At 45.3% G+C, this 23,867-nt stretch overlaps 2 protein-coding genes across 4 annotated transcripts in view; both read right to left on the reverse strand.

Moving 5' to 3' along the window:
• Positions 1-2,069, reverse strand: part of LOC112239650 (protein Atg16l2) — a 54,427-nt gene extending 52,358 nt beyond the window's left edge. The window contains 2 exon segments of the mRNA XM_042297724.1: positions 292-361; positions 1,738-2,069. Of these exon segments, the coding sequence (XP_042153658.1) occupies positions 292-361; positions 1,738-1,894 (227 nt within the window). The 5' untranslated portion in view covers positions 1,895-2,069.
• A 630-nt stretch (positions 2,070-2,699) lies between these two features.
• Positions 2,700-23,867, reverse strand: part of wdr62 (WD repeat domain 62) — a 60,900-nt gene continuing 39,732 nt past the window's right edge. Inside the window, exons 22-32 of one of the 3 annotated variants that reach the window (XM_042297725.1) lie at positions 22,867-23,178; positions 22,604-22,734; positions 19,871-20,185; positions 19,647-19,750; positions 15,904-16,026; positions 13,770-13,890; positions 12,691-12,796; positions 11,298-11,364; positions 6,548-6,679; positions 5,293-6,218; positions 2,700-4,646 (exon numbers count right to left, since the gene is read on the reverse strand). In XM_042297725.1, coding sequence (XP_042153659.1) covers positions 4,392-4,646; positions 5,293-6,218; positions 6,548-6,679; positions 11,298-11,364; positions 12,691-12,796; positions 13,770-13,890; positions 15,904-16,026; positions 19,647-19,750; positions 19,871-20,185; positions 22,604-22,734; positions 22,867-23,178 — 2,592 coding nt within the window. In that variant the 3' untranslated portion in view covers positions 2,700-4,391. The remainder of the gene's footprint in view (positions 4,647-5,292; positions 6,219-6,547; positions 6,680-11,297; positions 11,365-12,690; positions 12,797-13,769; positions 13,891-15,903; positions 16,027-19,646; positions 19,751-19,870; positions 20,186-22,603; positions 22,735-22,866; positions 23,179-23,867) is intronic. The other 2 variants (XM_042297727.1, XM_042297726.1) reach the window with 2 other exon arrangements.

Consider the following 23,867-nt stretch of genomic DNA (forward strand, 5'->3'; position numbering starts at 1 on the left):
TTGGCAGGAACTAATGGAGATCCCTAATAAACCCCAGGAAGAGTAGCTGCTGCCTTGGCAGGAACTAATGGGGATCATTAATACAAACAAATACAAAACACACAGACACTTAACAAACAGGACAAACTATCTCTCACAGGAAATAGTCCATACAGGTTTCTATCACACACATCAATAGGGCAGACTTCTTCCGGGGTGGGAAACTCCTGGCCTTACACATCAAGACAAGCTAAATACGTCCATTGAGAAGTAAGTACATTGACAACATCATTCTTCTAGTGTAATAATGACCTTGAACCAGATCCCAGGATGCCTTTCGTGATGAGGGCTCTCTGATTGGACCTCTCCAGCAGATTAATATCTGTAAGATGACATCACCAATATAGAAAACAGAACACCATTATAGAACACAGAACACCTTTACAGAACACAGAACACCATTACAGAACACAGAACACCATTACAGAACACAGAACACCATTACAGAACACAGAACACCATTACAGAACACAGAGGGGGGGCAGGGGGGGCCTGACAACCTTCAGTAGAGTTGAAAATGTGATGGAAACGCATTTAATTTGTTTGTTATTTTTATTCTATATTTTTTTCCCCCTGTGCACTACATCATCATGCACACACTTGTACCACCAACAAGTCAATTTGATGTAAACATCTCTGGTGAGAAATTGCAAATATTGTTTTTATGCAGATTTAATAATATTCGCATGAAAATCTGTAGCCAATTGGATGGAAACCTAGCTACATTCATTTTTGTTACATTAAACCACGTTTCCATCCACAGTCTTTATGCAAGTAAAGTCTTCCCATATATAAAAAAAAATGACAGCTTTGATTGTACAGTTTCACAACTGCTGATAGATTATTTGTTAGTTCGAAATGGTGGGATATTTTTTGTGTGGGTAAACTTAATAATGTACGAAATTTCGATGGCAACGTCATTATGGGCAAATATTGATATAATAACCCATCAAACAGAAGTAAATTTAGAGTCACATGATATGATAGAATATGGTATGTGGTCGTCCCACTACAAATCAGGAAACCATGCAGTTTATTAGGCTAAATTCATAGATGAACTTCACAGGATGGTGAATGTGCACTGTGATCTTGATGCTCCTTTCCAATAAATAGAGGGTCATATCCTGGTGACACGATGCTTGACAGCCATTTGACAAATATTCTTTTATCCATAATAATGTCATAATATAGACTAGCCTAACAGCACTGTATCTGTGAACGGTTGGGCTGGAGACCACGAACCAAGACCAGAGTAGGCAGACTTGCTATTTAACGCAACAGTTTGTGACAAAACTATAACGTAGAGTTGAAAATGCGATGGAATCATTGAATTTTAGATTTTAAATTTTTCATAGGTACATGAAAACGGAAGCAAAAAGGTAGGCCTACATTCTGTGTGCCCTACGTCATCAGGCACTGATTTTAGCCGCAAAAAAAGTTATTTCGGTGTCAACACTGGTGGGAAAATTCACACTTAAAAAAAAATTCGGATTCTATTGTATTCGCATGAAAATCTGTATCCAATTGAATTGAAACCGAGCTATCTATTGTTGCAGCATGGTAGTATCTCTAGAACTTCCTTGAGTCGGAAAATGAATCTTGCTTAATTAAGCTTTTTTTAGGCCATCTGAAAGAAAACTACAATATATATATATATTTTTTTTTACACAAGACCTTCAGCAAAGAACTTGTACATACATGCCAGTATGACATCTTGAAACATCGCCTTCTGATACTTATCCCGATGTTTGAGTTGGCGGATGATATGACGTTTCCATGAGTCGGCCGTCTTCTGGGTGTTTATCTTTTCTTCGACTTTAGACGCCTCGCCACGTTCCGCTCCTAGCGCCGCCATGATAGACTAGTCCTACGGCAATTTAGGCTGTTACTAAACGGCATTGCCAAATAGTTTAGTCTATTGTATATCAGAGAAACATTTATTAACTTTCCATTTCAATAAAATCTCTACCGAGACTGGCTCGGCTGTCAACATGGAAGTGCCAGGCGGTCCGGCGAACAACAAGTTTCCTATCCAATCAGATGCCACTTACCATTATTTTCCTGAGTCAGACTGGAATCGTCATTATCGTCATTGAAAACATGTTAGGGCAGGACACGCCCGTGCTGAAGTACAATGCCAATTAAAATCTGTTTGTGTGACCACTGTCAAACTCCCCACTATCTATGCCACGTTCATCTCCTACTCAGAAACTTCCGACTTGCTAACTGGTTGTAGTTCGTCACATGCTGCAGTCAACCAGTTCTCAAGTCGGAAACATTCGGAGATTCCTAGTTCCCGAATAGCACCTCAACGCGGCACTACTCTAAAATAATTTATACATATGGACCAACAGAAAAGTGCATGACTGAATCAAGAGAATGAGCAATTGGCCTAGATTTCAAAGGAGATTGAATTAAACCCCCCCCCCAAGACTGCCTCCAGTAGGTCCGGTGTTCAGCAGTTCTCTTCAAAGATGGCACCCTAATTCCTTCTTTACATTTAGTCTCCACAGATGTTCTCCAGGGCCCTCCTCTGCAGACGTTGGGAGCGTTCCTCTGCCACAGACATTCTCCAGACCTTCATCTGTTCCTAGTTCCCCCCCCGTGGGTTCCACATTAAAGCTAGTCTGGTTGTTGTATGGAGAACACACAAAGCAATATGTAAAAAAAAAAACTTTATTACACATTCTTAGTAAAATATACATTTTGTATGAATGCAAAAGCAGAAAGGTAAAACTATTACAAATAATTTACATTGAAATTGAACAATTTCACAAGAAACCATGAAGTACACAGGTGAAACACCACAGGGAAACTGTACAAAACACTGCAGGTGACGGTGAGACTATTCTACCCATCTGATTCCACAGGCTTTAACATAATAGAGCCCTTAACACTAGTGTCCGTTGGCTCCAACCTCAATATAGGAAGCAAGCAGAAACCACACTATGAATACTGAACTCGACTTGACTGCTTGAATAGAGAGAACTCAGTATCAACTAGCAAAACATAACCTGGTACACAAATACCTGGACAGGTCAAAAGAAACAGACCATAATAATAAAGAGATTCAAATGTAAACACTGATTGAAGCAGGTCACTTTGGTTGTGGCTGAATGACTCCTCATTGACTGCTTTGATGCTCGAATAGATGACGTTTTAAAATAAAGCGTCACTATGGTTACAAGGTTAGATACAGAATGGGGTTAAGGACCTGGGCTCGTAGGCCACAAAGCATCCAAGAGAAGGAGTGCTGATCTAGGATCTGTCTAATGTAATCGTATTCATTTAAAAAAAACAATAAAAAAACAAACGCATCTAAAAATGATAAACTGATCCTAGATCAGTACTTCTTTGAGATGCTTTTGTGAGAGAGCTAAATAAATCGAAAAATGACAACAGCTACCAAAACACACAAAAAAGACAAACAAAGAGTTTCAATTAAAGTAATAAGGAAAAAAAAAAGAAAATGTGAAATAAAACATTAATTAAGATAAATAGGAAAATAAGACAAAGCTAAAAGATTTTAAACAATTTGGAGACTTTAAACTAGATTGTGAAGCATGTATTTACCAGTGACTTATTTCAGTCAGTCTCTAATGAGGTGCTAAACATTTCACTGAAAGTATGGGGTTTAAAACTAATCTAAATAAACATTCTAATATACAGAGACAGTCGTCCGGTCAGGTTTAAAAAAGGTGCTGTTGGTTAAAAGGAACAGGATGCTATTGAAAACCGTCTGGTTAGAAGAGACAGGATGCTATTGAAAACAGTCTGGTGAGAAGAGACAGGATGCTATTGAAAACAGTCTGGTGAGAAGAGACAGGATGCTATTGAAAACAGTCTGGTGAGAAGAGACAGGATGCTATTGAAAACAGTCTGGTGAGAAGGGACAGGATGCTATTGAAAACAGTCTGGTGAGAAGAGACAGGATGCTATTGAAAACAGTCTGGTGAGAAGGGACAGGATGCTATTGAAAACAGTCTGGTGAGAAGGGACAGGATGCTATTGAAAACAGTCTGGTGAGAAGGGACAGGATGCTATTGAAAACAGTCTGGTGAGAAGGGACAGGATGCTATTGAAAACAGTCTGGTGAGAAGGGACAGGATGCTATTGAAACAGTCTGGTGAGAAGTGAAAGCATCTAATTGCCCACATCTGGTTAGTTAATATTTGCTTCACGTAAGGACGTCTTGTCTCATCCTCCATCAGCTAGGGTCATGTCTGTTAAAACGTGCATATTCGAGTCGCGTCCAGGGATAACTTTTCCTAACCTTAACCTAATTCCCCTAACCTGCTACGAAAAGTAACTTCTGATATTAGCGGGGCATCCCATCTAGTCAAACCCATCAACTAGCTACCGTCCATCTTCTTCTCAGCAATGAACAGCAGCATCTCAGAGTATTTCTCTAATAGAGCCACGGTCCGGTCGTCTCTCAGCTGGCGACCTGGAGAGTCCTCCAGGGGACAGGGGGCGCTGTGACCTGCTGCTGACGTCTGACCCGAAGGAAACACAGAGGCCAGCTCCGTCTGAGCCACACAAAAGGCCTCTTTTAAAATGGCCGACATCTGGCCCTGCTGCTCTGGGCTGTCTGTCATACAGCAGACCTGTGAGAGAACAGAGAGAGACAGACAATGTTGTATTGGTCTCAATGGTGGTGTCCGTGTTCTCTGACGTCATAATGGGACAGATATGTTGATATCTCTATGTGACAACGGAACGGGCAAAGAATGAGGAAGCGGATAGAATCTGCTATCTTATGATTATCAGTGAAATTAACAAAAAAAATGTATAAAATATCGATTACTATGTATAGCTTTGTAAGACTATAAATGACCAACCACCCAGTTTGAGTAGTTAAGACAGTTTATGCCCCTGCTTTTGAGAGGAGCTGGCTACTGTACCGGGATACTAAAAGCATTTGCGCTAAGCTAACGACATGCTACTCTCCAAACTGCATTTGCGCTAAGCTAACGACATGCTAACTTCCATCTCCAAACTGCATTTGCGCTAAGCTAACGACATGCTAACTTCCATCTCCAAACTGCACGCAGAGATAAAAAAAAAAATGCTGTCCATGAGTTCTGACTCTCTGGGTAAGTAGAGAAATGACTGAAATATCTCAAATCAGCAGTATCCCTTTGAAAGAATAAAGGCTCAGATGAAATGTTAGGCCAGGCTCGTTAAAACTTGATAACACGTGAATCTTTGAAAAGCTAGTGAATATAATTTGGAATACGTTTGTAATCTGACCTTGTTGTAGAATGTGACGGCTCTTCTCATGGTGTGCCTCAACTCGTTGGCCACCTGGTGACACATCTGAAGGTTCAGGGGTTCCTCTACAGAGTCACCGTGGAGACCAGAGTCACTGTGGAGACCAGAGTCACCGTGGAGAGGGAAGGAACAGGCAGAACCAGAGACAGGACTGTCGCTAGCCTGCTGCAGCTGGGGCAGATGGGAGGGGTTCTCAGTAAGCTGGGCCTTAGGGAGGGTTGGGGACAGATGGGGGGCCGGAGACGTGGTGGGGGCCGGGCTGCTGCGGAGCCCTGGTAATCCTCCCCGTGGCACCAAGCTGTCCTCCATGTTACGGAGGCACCTCTTCGCCTCCTTCCCAAGAGAACGCATCTCAGTTGGGGTGACCAAGGCGTGGCGGGTCGGACGGGTCGAGTCTCCAAAACTCCTCTGGGACTTGTGGGAGGCCAGAGGGAAGGTTAGGGTGGGGGGGTCAGAGGGCATAGCCAGGTCCAGGTGGAGAGCTGCTCTGGCTCTGTGGTTCCCCGCAGGAGAAGGAGGGACGGAGGGAGGCTGGCTGGCAGGAGGCTCCACTGAGGAAGGGGTGGTGGTGTGGGATACAGGGGGCTGGACTACAGGGGGCTGGACTACAGGGGGCTGCAGATTCTCCTTGCACTCCGGGTCTGTAACGTTCTGGAGGTCCCGGAGGGATGAGGCGCTCGCCTCCATGATCTTCCCCCCAGCAGGGTGCTCCTCAGTCGGGGAGATGTTCAGGCCCTCACCCTGGGACCTCTTGGCTCTGGAGCTGGTGGTGGTGCCCATGTAACGCTGGCGAGGCAGCCGGGTCAGGGGCTCCTTGTCCAGGCCGGGCTGGGAGGGTTTGAGGGTGGAGCTGGATGATGATGACGGACCACTAGACTGAGACCTCAGGGTTTTATCGGGCACATCTGACAGGTCGGAACAGAAAGACAGCAGGTCAATGACATTCAGGGTTATTTACTCCACTGTTTCTCCATCCTGATCCTAGGGGACGTAGTACACATCGTTGGGTCCCCAGGACCAGGATGGGAGAAATGCTGGTTTACTGTAACAAAGTCTCACATTGCATCCTAGAAACCAGATTATCACCCCGTGTGATTTATACATCAGAACAGGCTGCCAGCACCAGTGGAACCCCAGAGAGAGATGGAGACAAGGATACAGAGAACCAAGTCTAGCTATCCCCATGACACAAGGTGAGTCACAATCAATGCTGTGGTGGATCGACCACACACACCTCCCAGAGTGTCTCTCCAGTGTAGAACAGCTATGGTTTTGCGGCTGCGTAGGCGATGGCGGGGTTGGGGAGTCTGCTGGACCGAAGAGGAGCGCCTCTTTAAAGACGTTGGATGACACTCCGCACCCCTCACTGGATTGTTACAGCAACAGTCAACCAGCGGGCAGACAGACAAGCGGGCAGACAGACAGACCATCAACCAGCAGACAGAGACAGACCGACAGACAGACCATCAACCAGCCAGCAGACAGACCATCAACCAGCAGACAGACAGACCATCAACCAGCAGACAGACCATCAACCAGCCAGCAGACAGAGACAGACCGACAGACAGACAGAGACGGACAGACAAACAGACACAATCGACCGACAGACAGACCATCAACCAGCAGACCGACAGACAGACCATCAACCAGCCAGCAGTTCAAATTACAATAAGCATAACATTTATTAATATCATGAGCTTTGGAAACAAGTGCTTTCATGAATGCCCGATGCAGGCCTTAATTCACAGGAGCACTGTAAAACAAGCGCTGTCTGAATGAATTTAGCTTATTTACATATTGAATATGATTCTCCAAAATGTATTTGATAATTTATTTTATTTCTGGTGCTGTACCGCAGCGGAAATGGGGAGCAGGGCGGCCCGGTCATGGCTAGAAGGCGTTTTAGCTAACCCTACTCCTTTTCCTAACTTTAACCTAATTCTCCTAACCTGCTACGAAAAGTCAAATCTGACGTTATTTTGACAAAAGTTGGATCCCTTCTAGCCATGACCGGCTGGCCCTGGTGTTCGTAGACAGCCATGTTATGCTATTAAATTAGGCCTAATTACAATTTGAAAATAGCTATGTTTTGTTATTTATTATTTAAAATGTTCATACAAATAGCATTTAGGACAGGTCATTTGCAAATATTATATTTGAATAAAAGAAATATATTAAAAAATTGTAATTATAATTTATGATTTATAGCAGGGATGAAGATGCAGCAGACTGTTTTGCTTTTCAGAAAAACCTGTCACGTTGGTATAAGAACATCATTCCGGCGCCGACAGAGATGGCCGCCTCGCTTCGCGTTCCTAGGAAACTATGCAGTTTTTTGTTTTTTTACGTGTTATTTCTTACACTAGTACCCCAGGTCATCTTAGGTTTCTTTACATACAGCCGAGAAGAACTACTGAATATAAGATCAGCGTCAACTCACCATCAGTACGACCAAGAATATGTTTTTCGCGATGCGGATCCTGTGTTCTGCCTTACAACCAGTGTAACTGAGTGGATCACATGCAGCGACCAAAAAAAAAAACGACTCAGAAAAAGAGGGAAACGAAGCGGTCTTCTGGTCAGACTCCGGAGACGGGCACATCGTGCACCACTCCCTAGCATTCTTCTTGCCAATGTCCAGTCTCTTGACAACAAGGTTGATGAAATCCGAGCAAGGGTAGCATTCCAGAGGGACATCAGAGACTGTAACGTTCTCTGCTTCACGGAAACATGGCTAACTGGAGAGACGCAATCCGAAGCGGTGCAGCCAGCGGGTTTCTCCACGCATCGCGCCGACAGAAACAAACATCTTTCTGGTAAGAAGACGGGCGGGGGCGTATGTCTTATGGCCAACGTGACATGGTGTGATGAAAGAAACATACAGGAACTCAAATCCTTCTGTTCACCTGATTTAGAATTCCTCACAATCAAATGTAGACCGCATTATCTACCAAGAGAATTCTCTTCGATTATAATCACAGCCGTATATATCCCCCCCAAGCAGACACATCGATGGCTCTGAACGAACTTTATTTAACTCTCTGCAAACTGGAAACGATTTATCCGGAGGCTGCATTCATTGTAGCTGGGGATTTTAACAAGGCTAATCTGAAAACAAGACTCCCTAAATTTTATCAGCATATCGATTGCGCAACCAGGGGTGGAAAGACCCTGGATCATTGTTACTCTAACTTCCGCGACGCATATAAGGCCCTGCCCCGCCCCCTTTCGGAAAAGCTGACCACGACTCCATTTTGTTGATCCCTGCCTACAGACAGAAACTAAAACAAGAAGCTCCCACGCTGAGGTCTGTCCAACGCTGGTCCGACCAAGCTGACTCCACACTCCAAGACTGCTTCCATCACGTGGACTGGGAGATGTTTCGTATTGCGTCAGATAACAATATTGACGAATACGCTGATTCGGTGTGCGAGTTCATTAGAACGTGCGTTGAAGATGTCGTTCCCATAGCAACGATTAAAACATTCCCTAACCAGAAACCGTGGATTGATGGCAGCATTCGTGTGAAACTGAAGGCACGAACCACTGCTTTTAATCAGGGCAAGGTGTCTGGTAACATGACTGAATACAAACAGTGCAGCTATTCCTCCGCAAGGCTATCAAACAAGCTAAGCGCCAGTACAGAGACAAAGTAGAATCTCAATTCAATGGCTCAGACACAAGAGGTATGTGGCAGGGTCTACAGTCAATCACGGACTACAGGAAGAAACCCAGCCCAGTCACGGACCAGGATGTCTTGCTCCCAGGCAGACTAAATCACTTTTTTGCCCGCTTTGAGGACAATACAGTGCCACTGACACGGCCTGCAACGGAAACATGCGGTCTCTCCTTCACTGCAGCCGAAGTGAGTAAGACATTTAAACGTGTTAACCCTCGCAAGGCTGCAGGCCCAGACGGCATCCCCAGCCGCGCCCTCAGAGCATGCGCAGCCCAGCTGGCCGGTGTGTTTACGGACATATTCAATCAATCCCTATACCAGTCTGCTGTTCCCACATGCTTCAAGAGGGCCACCATTGTTCCTGTTCCCAAGAAAGCTAAGGTAACTGAGCTAAACGACTACCGCCCGTAGCACTCACATCCGTCATCATGAAGTGCTTTGAGAGACTAGTCAAGGACCATATCACCTCCACCCTACCTGACACCCTTGACCCACTCCAATTTGCTTACCGCCCAAATAGGTCCACAGACGATGCAATCTCAACCACACTGCACACTGCCCTAACCCATCTGGACAAGAGGAATACCTATGTGAGAATGCTGTTCATCGACTACAGCTCGGCATTCAACACCATAGTACCCTCCAAGCTCGTCATCAAGCTCGAGACCCTGGGTCTCGACCCCGCACTGTGCAACTGGGTACTGGACTTCCTGACGGGCCGCCCCCAGGTGGTGAGGGTAGGCAACAACATCTCCTCCCCGCTGATCCTCAACACTGGGGCCCCACAAGGGTGCGTTCTGAGCCCTCTCCTGTACTCCCTGTTCACCCACGACTGCGTGGCCATGCACGCCTCCAACTCAATCATCAAGTTTGCGGACGACACAACAGTGGTAGGCTTGATTACCAACAACGACGAGACGGCCTACAGGGAGGAGGTGAGGGCCCTCGGAGTGTGGTGTCAGGAAAATAACCTCACACTCAACGTCAACAAAACTAAGGAGATGATTGTGGACTTCAGGAAACAGCAGAGGGAACACCCCCATCCACATCGATGGAACAGTAGTGGAGAGGGTAGCAAGTTTTAAGTTCCTCGGCATACACATCACAGACAAACTGAATTGGTCCACTCACACAGACAGCATCGTGAGGAAGGCGCAGCAGCGCCTCTTCAACCTCAGGAGGCTGAAGAAATTTGGCTTGTCACCAAAAGCACTCACAAACTTCTACAGATGCACAATCGAGAGCATCCTGGCGGGCTGTATCACCGCCTGGTATGGCAACTGCACCGCCCTCAACCGTAAGGCTCTCCAGAGGGTAGTGAGGTCTGCACAACGCATCACCGGGGGCAAACTACCTGCCCTCCAGGACACCTACACCACCCGATGCTACAGGAAGGCCATAAAGATCATCAAGGACATCAACCACCCGAGCCACTGCCTGTTCACCCCGCTGCCATCCAGAAGGCGAGGTCAGTACAGGTGCATCAAAGCTGGGACCGAGAGACTGAAAAACAGCTTCTATCTCAAGGCCATCAGACTGTTAAACAGCCACCACTAACATTGAGTGGCTACTGCCAACACACTGTCAATGACACTGACTCTACTCCAGCCACTTTAATCATGGGAATTGATGGGAAATGATGTAAATATATCACTAGCCACTTTAAACAATGCTACCTTATATAATGTTACTTACCCTACATTGTTCATCTCATATGCATACGTTGATACTGTACTCTATATCATCGACTGCATCCTTATGTAATACATGTATCACTAGCCACTTTAACTATGCCACTTGGTTTACATACTTATCTCATATGTATATACTGTACTCGATATCATCTACTGTATCTTGCCTATGCTGCTCTGTACCATCACTCATTCATATATCCTTATGTACATATTCTTTATCCCCTTACACTGTGTATGACAGTAGTTTTTTTGGAATTGTTAGTTAGATTACTTGCTCGTTATTACTGCATTGTCGGAACTAGAAGCACAAGCATTTCGCTACACTCGCATTAACATCTGCTAACCATGTGTATGTGACAAATAAAATTTGATTTGATTTGATTTGATCATTCGACTTCAGTACAACTTTACAGGCTAATTTCTACCCCGTTAAAATGAATTACAAATCATCTAAAATGTGATTTTGAGCAGGGTGGGTTGACACCCTAATGCGTTAACATGTCCCGATACATTTCTAAAAACGTCCGGTAAATTTTTAAAATCCGGCTCCACATTTTCCTCCGAACTGGAAACCCTACACCACATCAGTCTACCTCTAGACGAGTACTCACCAGGGGTCTGGCTCTCCTCTTGAACAGATTCTGTAGTACTGCTCACGACAAACTGCTTGGAGTTGGCCTGTAGATAGCAACAAAAAACATCTTAAGTGACTTTCATTAACTTTTACGGGAGATTAACATCAAAATATGATTTGCATCTCAGGTTAGGATCTGGCCCCTGATGTGTATCTTGTGTTCTGCGTGTTGGTGAGGAACTAACCTCACTCAGTGGCTATAAGCCTGGTAAAAATCAACCATTCAAAATTGGTCTTAGTGGGAGTGACCATGGAATTATTTGTGAATGACCTCACTGAGTAAAGTATGTCATTATTTAATTTTAGCGAATCACACGACAATGAGGCGTGGCTCCAAATGGAGGCAGGACTCGGGTAGGAACTTGTGGTGTGCTAGCAAAAAACATTCCCTCTAACCTCAAAAGGAGAAGAATACAATAGGTCCTACCTTCCAACTAGCAAAGGACATAGCTAACTAACGAATGGCTTCACGAGAAGAACAAAGACTACCCCCCTAAAATCTGTGGTCGATGTGTGTCGCGTTTGCGGGGAAAATTTTCCCAGTAAGAGTCTCAAGCTGAAACTTCGGGCCGATAGAACAGATGCACAAGACACGTGGGGGAAGGTGTTGTGGGAAATGATTGGTAGATTAAGACAATTATAGGTCCAATGTAACAGTTTATTTTATTTTTTTATCTCAATGTCAGAATTTATGGGTAACAAGTACCTTACTAAGATCGTTTTCAATTAAAATTGTCAAAAAACAAACAAAAATAGCTTCTTAGCAAATAGCAACTTCTGAAGAAAGAGTTTTGCTAGGACTGTCTGGGAGTAGGGAGAGGAAATCGGACAACTAGCTGTTATTAGTAGAGGTTTGGAACAACTCCGGTTTGGAACAACTCCGGTTTGGAACAACTCCGGTTTGGAACAACGGAACAACTCCGGTTTGGAACAACTCCGGTTTGGAACAACTCCGGTTTGGAACAACTCCGGTTTGGAACAACTCCGGTTTGGAACAACTCCGGTTTGGAACAACTCTGGTTTGGTCTACTAACTCATTTACCACCTAGTGATGTCATCAGGCAGGCCAAAACTCCATCCCACCAAAAATGGGAAGAAATTTCAGGCTGTCTTTTCAAACAGCTCTTACACGAAAAAGGCCATTTATCACAATTTCACAGAATTATTCCAACCTCATTGTGAAAATATATATAAAAACACAGGAATTATTCTGCACTGGGCCTTTAAACCAATGAGTAATACTCCGGGAGAAATCTCCTGCCGCTCTGTATCCTAACGAAGGCCAATATTCACGTCGTGTTCCACCAGATCTTCCTCACATTTTGGGCGGAAGAATCAGCGAACAAGATAAGTGAGGAACAGGCTAGTACCTGAGTAGTGTTGAGGCTGGGGGTCGGGTCAGGTGAGGAGTGGCTGCTGGGCTCCTCGGTGATGCTGGGCGGGAGAGGAGCAGGACGCAGGGCAGAACCAGGACCACTAACACGCCACGGATAAGAATTAGGACAGGTTTTTAGAAACAAGTACACATTGCATGATTGAGTCAATATACAGTATATCTTGATGCTCCTGGACACACATCAGTGATGTGTGTGAATACTAACCGCACACTGCATCAATACAGGGGGAGGTGTGTGACTGAGGCAGGGGGGGAGGTGTGTGACTGAGGCAGGGGGAGGTGTGTGACTGAGGCAGGGGGAGGTGTGTGACTGAGGCAGGGGGAGGTGTGTGACTGAGGCAGGGGGAGGTGTGTGACTGAGGCAGGGGGAGGTGTGTGACTGAGGCAGGGGGAGGTGTGTGACTGAGGCAGGGGGAGGTGTGTGACTGAGGCAGGGGGAGGTGTGTGACTGAGGCAGGGGGAGGTGTGTGACTGAGGCAGGGGGAGGTGTGTGACTGAGGCAGGGGGAGGTGTGTGACTGAGGCAGGGGGAGGTGTGTGACTGAGGCAGGGGGAGGTGTGACTGAGGCAGGGGGAGGTGTGTGACTGAGGCAGGGGGAGGTGTGTGACTGAGGCAGGGGGAGGTGTGTGACTGAGGCAGGGGGAGGTGTGTGACTGAGGCAGGGGGAGGTGTGACTGAGGCAGGGGAGGTGTGACTGAGGCAGGGGGTGGTGTGACTGAGGCAGGGGGTGTGACTGAGGCAGGGGAGGTGTGACTGAGGCAGGGGAGGTGTGACTGAGGCAGGGGGAGGTGTGACTAAGGTAAATGGTGCTTTCAAAACAACTGGGAACTCTTGGGAAAAAAAGGTGTAATCATGACTTCAGTGATCTTCAGGTCGGAAAGTCAGAGCTCTAGAAAGATTCCCGAGTTTCCAACTTTGAATTCCGAGCTGGAATACTGCCCCCCCCAGAGTTCCTAGTTGTCTTGAACGCACTGACGTTGGAGATTCCCAGGTTCCCAGTTGTTTTGAATGCGGCATAAGGTGAGGTGGTGATTGAGACAAGGCGTTACTGACCGGAGTCGGCTCTGGAAACGAGACAGGAAGCGTGTAGAGATGCTGAATCGGGGGTTGAGGAAGAGGCTCTCTGTCTCTATGGGTGGAGTCTGCAGACTGGACAGGTCAGTCTCAAACCTCTCTACAGGGGCAGAACAGATAGCAGTTATAGCTAGCTACAAACTGTACTTACAATACATCCTAACTGTTACCAAATTGTAAAAAATGGTTTACGAGACACTAGCCTAGACTCACAACCACATCTGCCTGTCCGGCCGCCTGGTTAGTGTTAGACCCAGACCAGAGTATGTGAGCTGGAGCCAAATCGTCCAAATCGCCTGCACCGCGGAGCGAGTTTCCCCAAAGACCTTCTCACCCTCTCCAATTTAGCGCCAGTATATCTGAGTTCAGGGGACGCCCGGCCCAGCATGCATTTGTCGTCTACTCGTCTGCTGCTATAGCCCCTTGCTTTAGCTACTGTCAAAGGAGTTCACTAAATATTTTCATAAAGAAACTGATAAAACACACAGCTGCTAAATCGAGGTGACTTCCTGGAGATCTACTGTCCTGTCGGTTTTCAGTCCAACCCTAATTTAGCATATCTGATTCAGCTAGTTAAGGTCTTGTTGAGCAGCTAATTAGTAGAATCAGGTGTGTTAAATTAGGGTTGGCCTGAAAACCCACAGGACCGTAGATCTCCAGGAAGAGGGTTGGCCTGAAAACCTACAGGACAGTAGATCTCCAGGAAGAGGGTTGGGCTGAAAACCCACAGGACAGTAGATCTCCAGGAAGAGGGTTGGGCTGAAAACCTACAGGACAGTAGATCTCCAGGAAGAGGGTTGGGCTGTAAACCTACAGGACAGTAGATCTCCAGGAAGAGGGTTGGGCTGAAAACAGGACAGTAGATCTCCAGGAAGAGGGTTGGGCTGACAGGACAGTAGATCTCCAGGAAGAGGGTTGGGCTGAAAACCTACAGGACAGGACAGTAGATCTCCAGGAAGAGGGTTGGGCTGAAAACCTACAGGACGGTAGATCTCCAGGAAGAGGGTTGGGCTGAAAACCTACAGGACAGTAGATCTCCAGGAAGAGGGTTGGGCAGCCCCCATCTTAAAACGGTATATTATCTATACAATAGGGTATAATTGATTTTGCCCCAATAGGCCTGTCATATTGCAGCTTTCCGTTATGATAGCTCTATTGTGCCTAAAAACCTTTAGGCCTACTTAAAAATGTTTAAAAAATACAAAATCTGCATCCCAGCCCGGCAAGAGTGGGCTGAAGGGTGTTTCGCATCCCCAGTGGCTCCGTCAGCGCTGAGAGGATATTCTACCCTGCTGGCCGGCTCCCCAGACACAGTCACATGAGCCTGAAGACAGACTCCGGTCAAACTGGTGTTTCTACAAGTGAATTCAAAGAAGTCACTGTAGACTGAACCTAATAAAAAGGCAGTTTTCATTTTCATTCAAAGTAAATCACAGCCTATGTTCAATTTATAAACTATAATTAATACAGTACAGTATATTGTTAATTAGTAATGAATTATTACTACTTATTAATTAATACAGTATAATAATATATACTTAATACAACAAAATGTTTAAATGCTGAGCGCTTAATGTCCCTGCCAGCCTAATGTGTCGCTCTCGCAAATGTGTCACACTGCATTTCTTTATAAACTATAGCCTTGGAATAATAGATTAATAATATAGACTAAATAATGAACTCCTTCTTAGACTCCCTGTCTGGCTCCTGACCTATTTACAGTGGTTTATATGCTGTTTAAAATATAACCACTTCTTACAGTTACAGTGTTCATGTTCATTATTACGATACTTTTCATTCACATGGCTTGGTAGATCCAGGTAGTTTGGTGTTCGTTAAAACGGTGATTTTAATGAATGGAGCCAATTTGGAATGGCGGTAGTTTCATTTTTTTACTTTCTGTGAGCGAGGAGAGGTTGGGGAAGGACGTGGAACAACTAGGGCAGTTGCCCGCCGCTCTGTGAGCGAGGAGAGGTTGGGGAAGGACGTGGAACAACTAGGGCAGTTGCCCGCCGCTCTGTGAGCGAGGAGAGAGATTTCCGACCGCTCGACTCACATACTCTGACCCAGACAAGAGGCTTGTGGCTCATTACATCACCATCATCATCCGTACCCTCGTTGCTCAGGTGGTTGGCCATGGTGTCAAAGTGTTGTCTAAGGAGTGTCTGTGGATCTTCCTCCTCTTCCTCCACTCCAGAACTACCTGTAGAACTCACCTGGCTCAGGGAGTCAGTATCTACAGGGGGAGACAGGAGGAGAGGAGTCAGTATTCTGCAGGGGAGAGGAGAGTAGAGGAGTCAGTATCTACAGGGGAGACGAGAGTAGAGGAGTCAGTATCTACAGGGGAGAGGAGAGGAGTCAGTATCTACAGGGGAGACGAGAGTAGAGGAGTCAGTATCTACAGGGGAGACGAGAGTAGAGGAGTCAGTATCTACAGGGGAGACAGAGGGGTAGACAGGGGGAGAGAGTAGAGGAGTCAGTATCTACAGGGGGAGTATCTACAGGGGAGAGGAGAGTAGAGGAGTCAGTATCTACAGGGGGAGACGAGAGTAGAGGAGTCAGTACAGGGGAGAGAAAGGAGTCAGTATCTACAGGGGAGAGGAGAGGAGTCAGTATCTACAGGGGAGACGAGAGTAGAGGAGTCAGTATCTACAGGGGGAGACGAGAGTAGAGGAGTCAGTATCTACAGGGGGAGACGAGAGTAGAGGAGTCAGTATCTACAGGGGAGAGGAGAGGAGTCAGTATCTACAGGGGAGAGGAAAGGAGTCAGTATCTACAGGGGAGAGGAGAGGAGTCAGTATCTACAGGGGGAGACAAGAGGAGAGGACTCAGTACAATTCTGGTCTTTCATAATTCGGTCAGATATACTTGGATGTGAAGTGTCAGCGTTTGTTGCTGGTATGTCATGCCTAAGTTTATCTCGTCAATGAAGAAGTCATTAAAGTAGGTTGGCAATATCAGTGGGCTTTCTGATGAATGAGCCATCTGATTCAGTGAATGATGAAGCCGAGTTGGCTCCTCCCCTTGCCCCCCAACATTTTTTATTTAAGGTACTCCAAAGCTTTTTACTATTGTTCATCTTTGTTTCATAGTATATTCTCTTTTTCTTTTTAGTAGTATTAGTATTATAGTAGTAGATTGCACTATTGGTTAGAGCCTGTCTAAGCATTTCACTGTCAGGTCTACTACACCTGTTGTATTCAGCATTTCACTGTCAGGTCTACGACACCTGTTGTATTCAGCATTTCACTGTGAGGACCTGTTGTATTCAGTCTACTACACCTGTTGTATTCAGCATTTCACTGTGAGGTCTACTACACCTGTTGTATTCAGCATTTCACTGTGAGGTCTACTACACCTGTTGTATTCAGCATTTCACTGTAAGGTCTACTACACCTGTTGTATTCAGCATTTCACTGTAAGGTCGACTACACCTGTTGTATTCAGCATTTCACTGTAAGGTCGACTACACCTGTTGTATTCAGCATTTCACTGTAAGGTCGACTACACCTGTTGTATTCAGCATTTCACTGTGAGGTCTACTACACCTGTTGTATTCAGCATTTCACTGTGAGGTCTACTACACCTGTTGTATTCAGCATTTCACTGTGAGGTCTACTACACCTGTTGTATTCAGCATTTCACTGTGAGGTCTACTACACCTGTTGTATTCAGCATTTCACTGTAAGGTCTACACCTGTTGTATTCTTTCACTACACCTGTTGTATTCAGCATTTCACTGTGAGGTCTACTACACCTGTTGTATTCAGCATTTCACTGTAAGGTCTACTACACCTGTTGTATTCAGCATTTCACTGTGAGGTCTACTACACCTGTTGTATTCAGCATTTCACTGTGAGGTCTACTACACCTGTTGTATTCAGCATTTCACTGTGAGGTCTACTACACCTGTTGTATTCAGCATTTCACTGTGAGGTCTACTACACCTGTTGTATTCAGCATTTCACTGTGAGGTCTACTACACCTGTTGTATTCAGCATTTCACTGTGAGGTCATTTCACTATAAGGTCTACACCTGTTGTATTCAGCATTTCACTGTGAGGTCTACTACACCTGTTGTATTCAGCATTTCACTGTGAGGTCTACTACACCTGTTGTATTCAGCATTTCACTGTCAGGTCTACTACACCTGTTGTATTCAGCATTTCACTGTGAGGTCTACTACACCTGTTGTATTCAGCATTTCACTGTGAGGTCTACTACACCTGCTGTATTCAGCATTTCACTGTGAGGTCCACTACACCTGTTGTATTCAGCATTTCACTATAAGGTCTGCACCTGTTGTATTCAGCATTTCACTGTGAGGTCTACCTACACCTGTTGTATTCAGCATTTCACTGTGAGGTCTACTACACCTGTTGTATTCAGCATTTCACTGTCAGGTCTACTACACCTGTTGTATTCAGCATTTCACTGTGAGGTCTACTACACCTGTTGTATTCAGCATTTCACTGTGAGGTCTACTACACCTGCTGTATTCAGCATTTCACTGTGAGGTCTACTACACCTGTTGTATTCAGCATTTCACTGTGAGGTCTACTACACCTGTTGTATTCAGCATTTCACTGTGAGGTCTACTACACCTGTTGTATTCAGCATTTCACTGTGAGGTCTACTACACCTGTTGTATTCAGCATTTCACTGTGAGGTCTAGGTCCTACACCTGTTGTATTCAGCATTTCACTGAGGTCTACTACACCTGTTGTATTCAGCATTTCACTGTGAGGTCTACTACACCTGTTGTATTCAGCATTTCACTGTCAGGTCTACTACACCTGTTGTATTCAGCATTTCACTGTGAGGTCTACTACACCTGTTGTATTCAGCATTTCACTGTGAGGTCTACTACACCTGTTGTATTCAGCATTTCACTGTGAGGTCTACTACACCTGTTGTATTCAGCATTTCACTGTGAGGTCTACTACACCTGTTGTATTCAGCATTTCACTGTGAGGTCTACTACACCTGTTGTATTCAGCATTTCACTGTGAGGTCTACTACACCTGTTGTATTCAGCATTTCACAGTAAGGTCTACTACACCTGTTGTATTCAGCATTTCACTGTAAGGTCTACTACACCTGTTGTATTCAGCATTTCACTGTCTACTACAGGTCTACTACACCTGTTGTATTCAGCATTTCACTGTGAGGTCTACCTCAGCACCTGTTGTATTCAGCATTTCACTGTAAGGTCTACTACACCTGTTGTATTCAGCATTTCACTGTGAGGTCTACTACACCTGTTGTATTCAGCATTTCACTGTGAGGTCTACTACACCTGTTGTATTCAGCATTTCACTGAGGTCTACCTACACCTGTTGTATTCTCACTGTATTCAGCATTTCACTGTAAGGTACTACACCTGTTGTATTCAGCATTTCACTGTGAGGTCTACTACACCTGTTGTATTCAGCATTTCACTGTAAGGTCTACTACACCTGTTGTATTCAGCATTTCACTGTAAGGTCTACTACACCTGTTGTATTCAGCATTTCACTGTCAGGTCTACTACACCTGTTGTATTCAGCGCACGTGCCAAATAAACTTTGATTTGAATAGTGTAGTGGTAGTAGTATATTAGTGTAGTGGTAGTAACAGTATCATATATTAGTGTAGTGGTATATTAGTGTAATGGTATATTAGTGTAGTGGTAGTGGTAGTAGTATATTAGTGTAGTGGTAGTATTGTAGTAGTATATTAGTATATGTAGGTGTTAGTAGAGTAGTAGTATTATAGTAGAGCAGTGGTAGTAGTATATTAGTATATGTAGTGGTGTTAGTAGAGTAGTAGTATTATAGTAGAGCAGTGGTAGTAATTGTACTATAGTAGTCCTACCATCCTGGGGTTGGTCCTGGCTCTCTGCAGAACCAACACAACAGGCGCTGTCTGGACTCAGCTCGTCCTCTCCTCCCCAGCCCTGCTGCCGCTGGCCAAACTCACTGCACACACACATTTTTGAACGTATCAGTGTTGAAGCCACTATCCTGGCATTGCAAGCACCATGCTCTACCAAGTTAGCTACAGAGGACAACCACATACAGCTCTGGAAAAAAATGTACATCATCATCGATCCTCCACCAAATTTCACAGCGGCTACGAGACACTGTGGCTTGTCGGCCTCTCCGGGTCTCGTCGGCCTCTCCGGGTCTCGTCGGCCTCTCCGGGTCTCGTCGGCCTCTCCGGGTCTCGTCGGCCTCTCCGGGTCTCGTCGGCCTCTCCGGGTCTCGTCGGCCTCTCCGGGTCTCTCTCCGGGTCTCGTCGGCCTCTCCGGGTCTCGTCGGCCTCTCCGGGTCTCGTCGGCCTCTCCGGGTCTCGCACCCACTGTGGCATTTGATGGAGGCTCCGGTGATGATCTGGGGGGTGCTTCAGCACGGCTGAAATCGGGCAGTTTTGTCTTTGTGAAGGACGCATGACTCAAGCCACGTACAATGTTGTCCTGGAAGAAAACGTGCTTCCTTCTGCTCTGACAATGTTCCCCAACTGAGGATTGTTTTTTTCCCCAGCGGGACAATGCTCCATGCCACACAGCCAGGTCAATCAAGGTGTGGATGGAGGACCACCAGATCAAGACCCTGTCATGTCCAGCCCAATCTCCAGACCTGAACCATTTGAAAACCTCTGGAATGTGATCAAGAGGAAAATGGATGGTCACAAGCCATCAAACAAAGCCGAGCTGCTTGAATTTTTGTAATAAAGTCACCCAACATCAATGTGAAAGACTGGTGGAGAGCATGTCAAGACACATGAAAGCTGTGATTGAAAAATCAGGGTTATTCCACTAGATATTGATTTCTGAACTCTTCCTAAGTTAAAACATTAGTATTGTGTTGTTTAAAAATGAATATGAACTTATTTTTTATTTCATTATTCGAGGTCTGACAACACTGCACTTCTTTTGTTATTTATGACCAGTTGTCATTTTCTGAAAATAAATGCTCCGAATTAGAGTTCGACCGATTGTGATTTTCCAACGCCGATACCAATTATTGGATTTCTCTCTCTCTATATATATATATTATAAATACATTCATACACAGTGGGGCACAAAAGTATTTAGTCAGCCACCAATTGTGCAAGTTCTCCCACTTAAAAAGATGAGAGGCCTGTAATTTTCATCATTAGGTCCACTTCAACTATGACAGACAAAATGATAAAGAAAAATCCAGAAAATCACATTGTAGGATTTTTTATTAATTTATTTGCAAATTATGGTGGAAAATAAGTATTTGGTCAATAACAAAAGTTTCTCAAAACTTTGTTATATATCCCTTTGTTGGCAATGACAGAGGTCAAACGTTTTCTGTAAGTCTTCACAAGGTTTTCACACACTGTTGCTGGTATTTTGGCCCATTCCTCCATGCAGACCTCCTCTAGAGCAGTGATGTTTTGGGGCTGTTGCTGGGCAACACAGACTTTCAACTCCCTCCAAAGATTTTCTATGGGGTTGAGATCTGGAGACTGGCTAGGCCACTCCAGGACCTTGAAATGCTTCTTACGAAGCCACTCCTTCGTTGCCCGGGTGGTGTGTTTTGGATCATTGTCATGCTGAAAGACCTAGCCACGTTTCATCTTCAATGCCCTTGCTGATGGAAGGAGGTTTTCACTCAAAATCTCACGATACATGGCCCTATTCATTCTTTCCTTTACACGGATCAGTCGTCCTGGTCCCTTTGCAGAAAAACAGCCCCAAAGCATGATGTTTCCACCCCCATGCTTCACAGTAGGTATGGTGTTCTTTGGATGTTACTCAGCATTCTTTGTCCTCCAAACACAACGAGTTGAGTTTTTACCAAAAGGTTCTATTTTGGTTTCATCTGACCATATGACATTCTCCCAATCTTCTTCTGGATCATCCAAATACTCTCTAGCAAACTTCAGACGGGCCTGGACATGTACTGGCTTAAGCAGGGGGACACGTCTGGCACTGCAGGATTGAGTCCCTGGCGGCGTAGTGTGTTACTGATGGTAGGCTTTGTTACTTTGGTCCCAGCTCTCTGCAGGTCATTCACTAGGTCCCACCGTGTGGTTCTGGGATTTTTGCTCACCGTTCTTGTGATCATTTTGACCCCACGGGGTGAGATCTTGCGTGGAGCCCCAGATCGAGGGAGATTATCAGTGGTCTTGTATGTCTTCCATTTCCTAATAATTGCTCCCACAGTTGATTTCTTCAAACCAAGCTGCTTACCTATTGCAGATTCAGTCTTCCCAGCCAGGTGCAGGTCTACAATTTTGTTTCTGGTGTCCTTTGACAGCTCTTTGGTCTTGGCCATAGTGGAGTTTGGAGTGTGACTGTTTGAGGTTGTGGACAGGTGTCTTTTATACTGATAACAAGTTCAAACAGGTGCCATTAATACAGGTAACGAGTGGAGGACAGAGGAGCCTCTTAAAGAAGAAGTTACAGGTCTGTGAGAGCCAGAAATCTTGCTTATTTGTAGGTGACCAAATACTTATTTTCCACCATAATTTGCAAATAAATTCATTAAAAATCCTACAATGTGATTTTCTGGATTTTTTTTCTCTCATTTTGTCTGTCACGGTTGAAGTGTACCTATGATACAAATTACAGGCCTCTCATCTTTTTAAGTGGGAGAACTTGCACAATTGGTGGCTGACTAAATACTTTTTTGCCCCACTGTATGTATGTATGCATGTATATATATACACACACACACACACACAAAGCAGCCCTACATAAACAACTATAACCTCATACACAAAGCGTCCCCACATCCAGCTCATTTTGAGAGAAACCGTAAGTAGATGTCCAACCAGACAGATCCACTCTGACTCACCCCTCTCCTCCTCCAGTGGACAGCGTGGTGCTGTTAGCCGGGTAAAGAACGTAGCTACTGAGGCCTGGATCAAACATGTCGTCACTGTCCGGTAGGGCCAGGAACCCAGGCCTCTGAAGAGACCCAGAACCCTAAAATAATAACAAATGTCAATGTGTTGCTTGTCTGGACTGAGTGACAACAATATGGAACCTACAACATACCACGTCTGAGATCAAATTTAAAAAATGATTTTTTTGAGTGAAGTATCTCTTTAAACAGACCTGATCTTCGTTGTCGTCATCCTCCACCACATCTTCCTCCTCCACCACAGCCACATCTTCCTCCTCCTCTCCAAGCAGGCTGTCCAGGCTCTGAGGGTGGAAGTATGAATCTTCCTCCTCATCTTCCTCCTCCTCCTCCTCTCCTGGTCCCTCTGCTCTGCGGGGGGTGGGGGAGAGAGGGCGCTGCAGGCTGTGTGTCTCCAGGACAGAGCGGATGGCCAGGGGGTTGAGATGCTCTGCCCAGCGCCCGCGCGGCTGGAGGTGTGCTGGCTGGAGCTCGGCAGGGAGAACAGTGGTGCCTGCTGCAGGACCCTGACATAACAGCGAGACCATCTCAAATCACAAAAAGGCTCTGTTAAAGTGCACAATGCCAACATAGCCAGAGAGGCAACATCCGACCATCAGAGTGAGGGAACTGCCACAAGACTGAGTCACAACACTTAACATACAGCCAGTGCTTTCAGAAGGTATTCATACCCCTCTCCTTAATAACATACAGCCAGTGCTTTCAGAAGTAATTCATACCCCTCTCCTTAATAACATACAGCCAGTGCTTTCAGAAGGAATTCATACCCCTCTCCTTAATAACATACAGCCAGTGCTTTCAGAAGGAATTCATACCCCTCTCCTTAATAACATACAGCCAGTGCTTTCAGAAGGAATTCATACCCCTCTACTTCACATACAGCAGAAAGCTAAGTTACATAGGTATTCAAACCTATGAGTCAATACGTTTGAATCACCTTTGGCAGCGATTACAGCTGCAAGTCTTTCTGGGTAAGTCTATAAAGCCTCGTTCACACCGCAGACAAAATTTGTTTTGTTTTTGAAATACGTTTTTTTTGGAATATTGACTGTCCAAACAGCAAGTTACATGTGACCAAATCAGATGTGTGAGTTCAGACAGCAATCATTTACTGACAAGACAGGTTGTCATGGTAACAACGGGTATGTGTGCAGTGGTGTAGGCTGATTGGTGGTGGTGCTTGTCCTTATGTAAA

This window comes from Oncorhynchus tshawytscha, linkage group LG14 (assembly GCF_018296145.1).
Source record: "Oncorhynchus tshawytscha isolate Ot180627B linkage group LG14, Otsh_v2.0, whole genome shotgun sequence".
Lineage (NCBI taxonomy): Eukaryota > Metazoa > Chordata > Actinopteri > Salmoniformes > Salmonidae > Oncorhynchus > Oncorhynchus tshawytscha.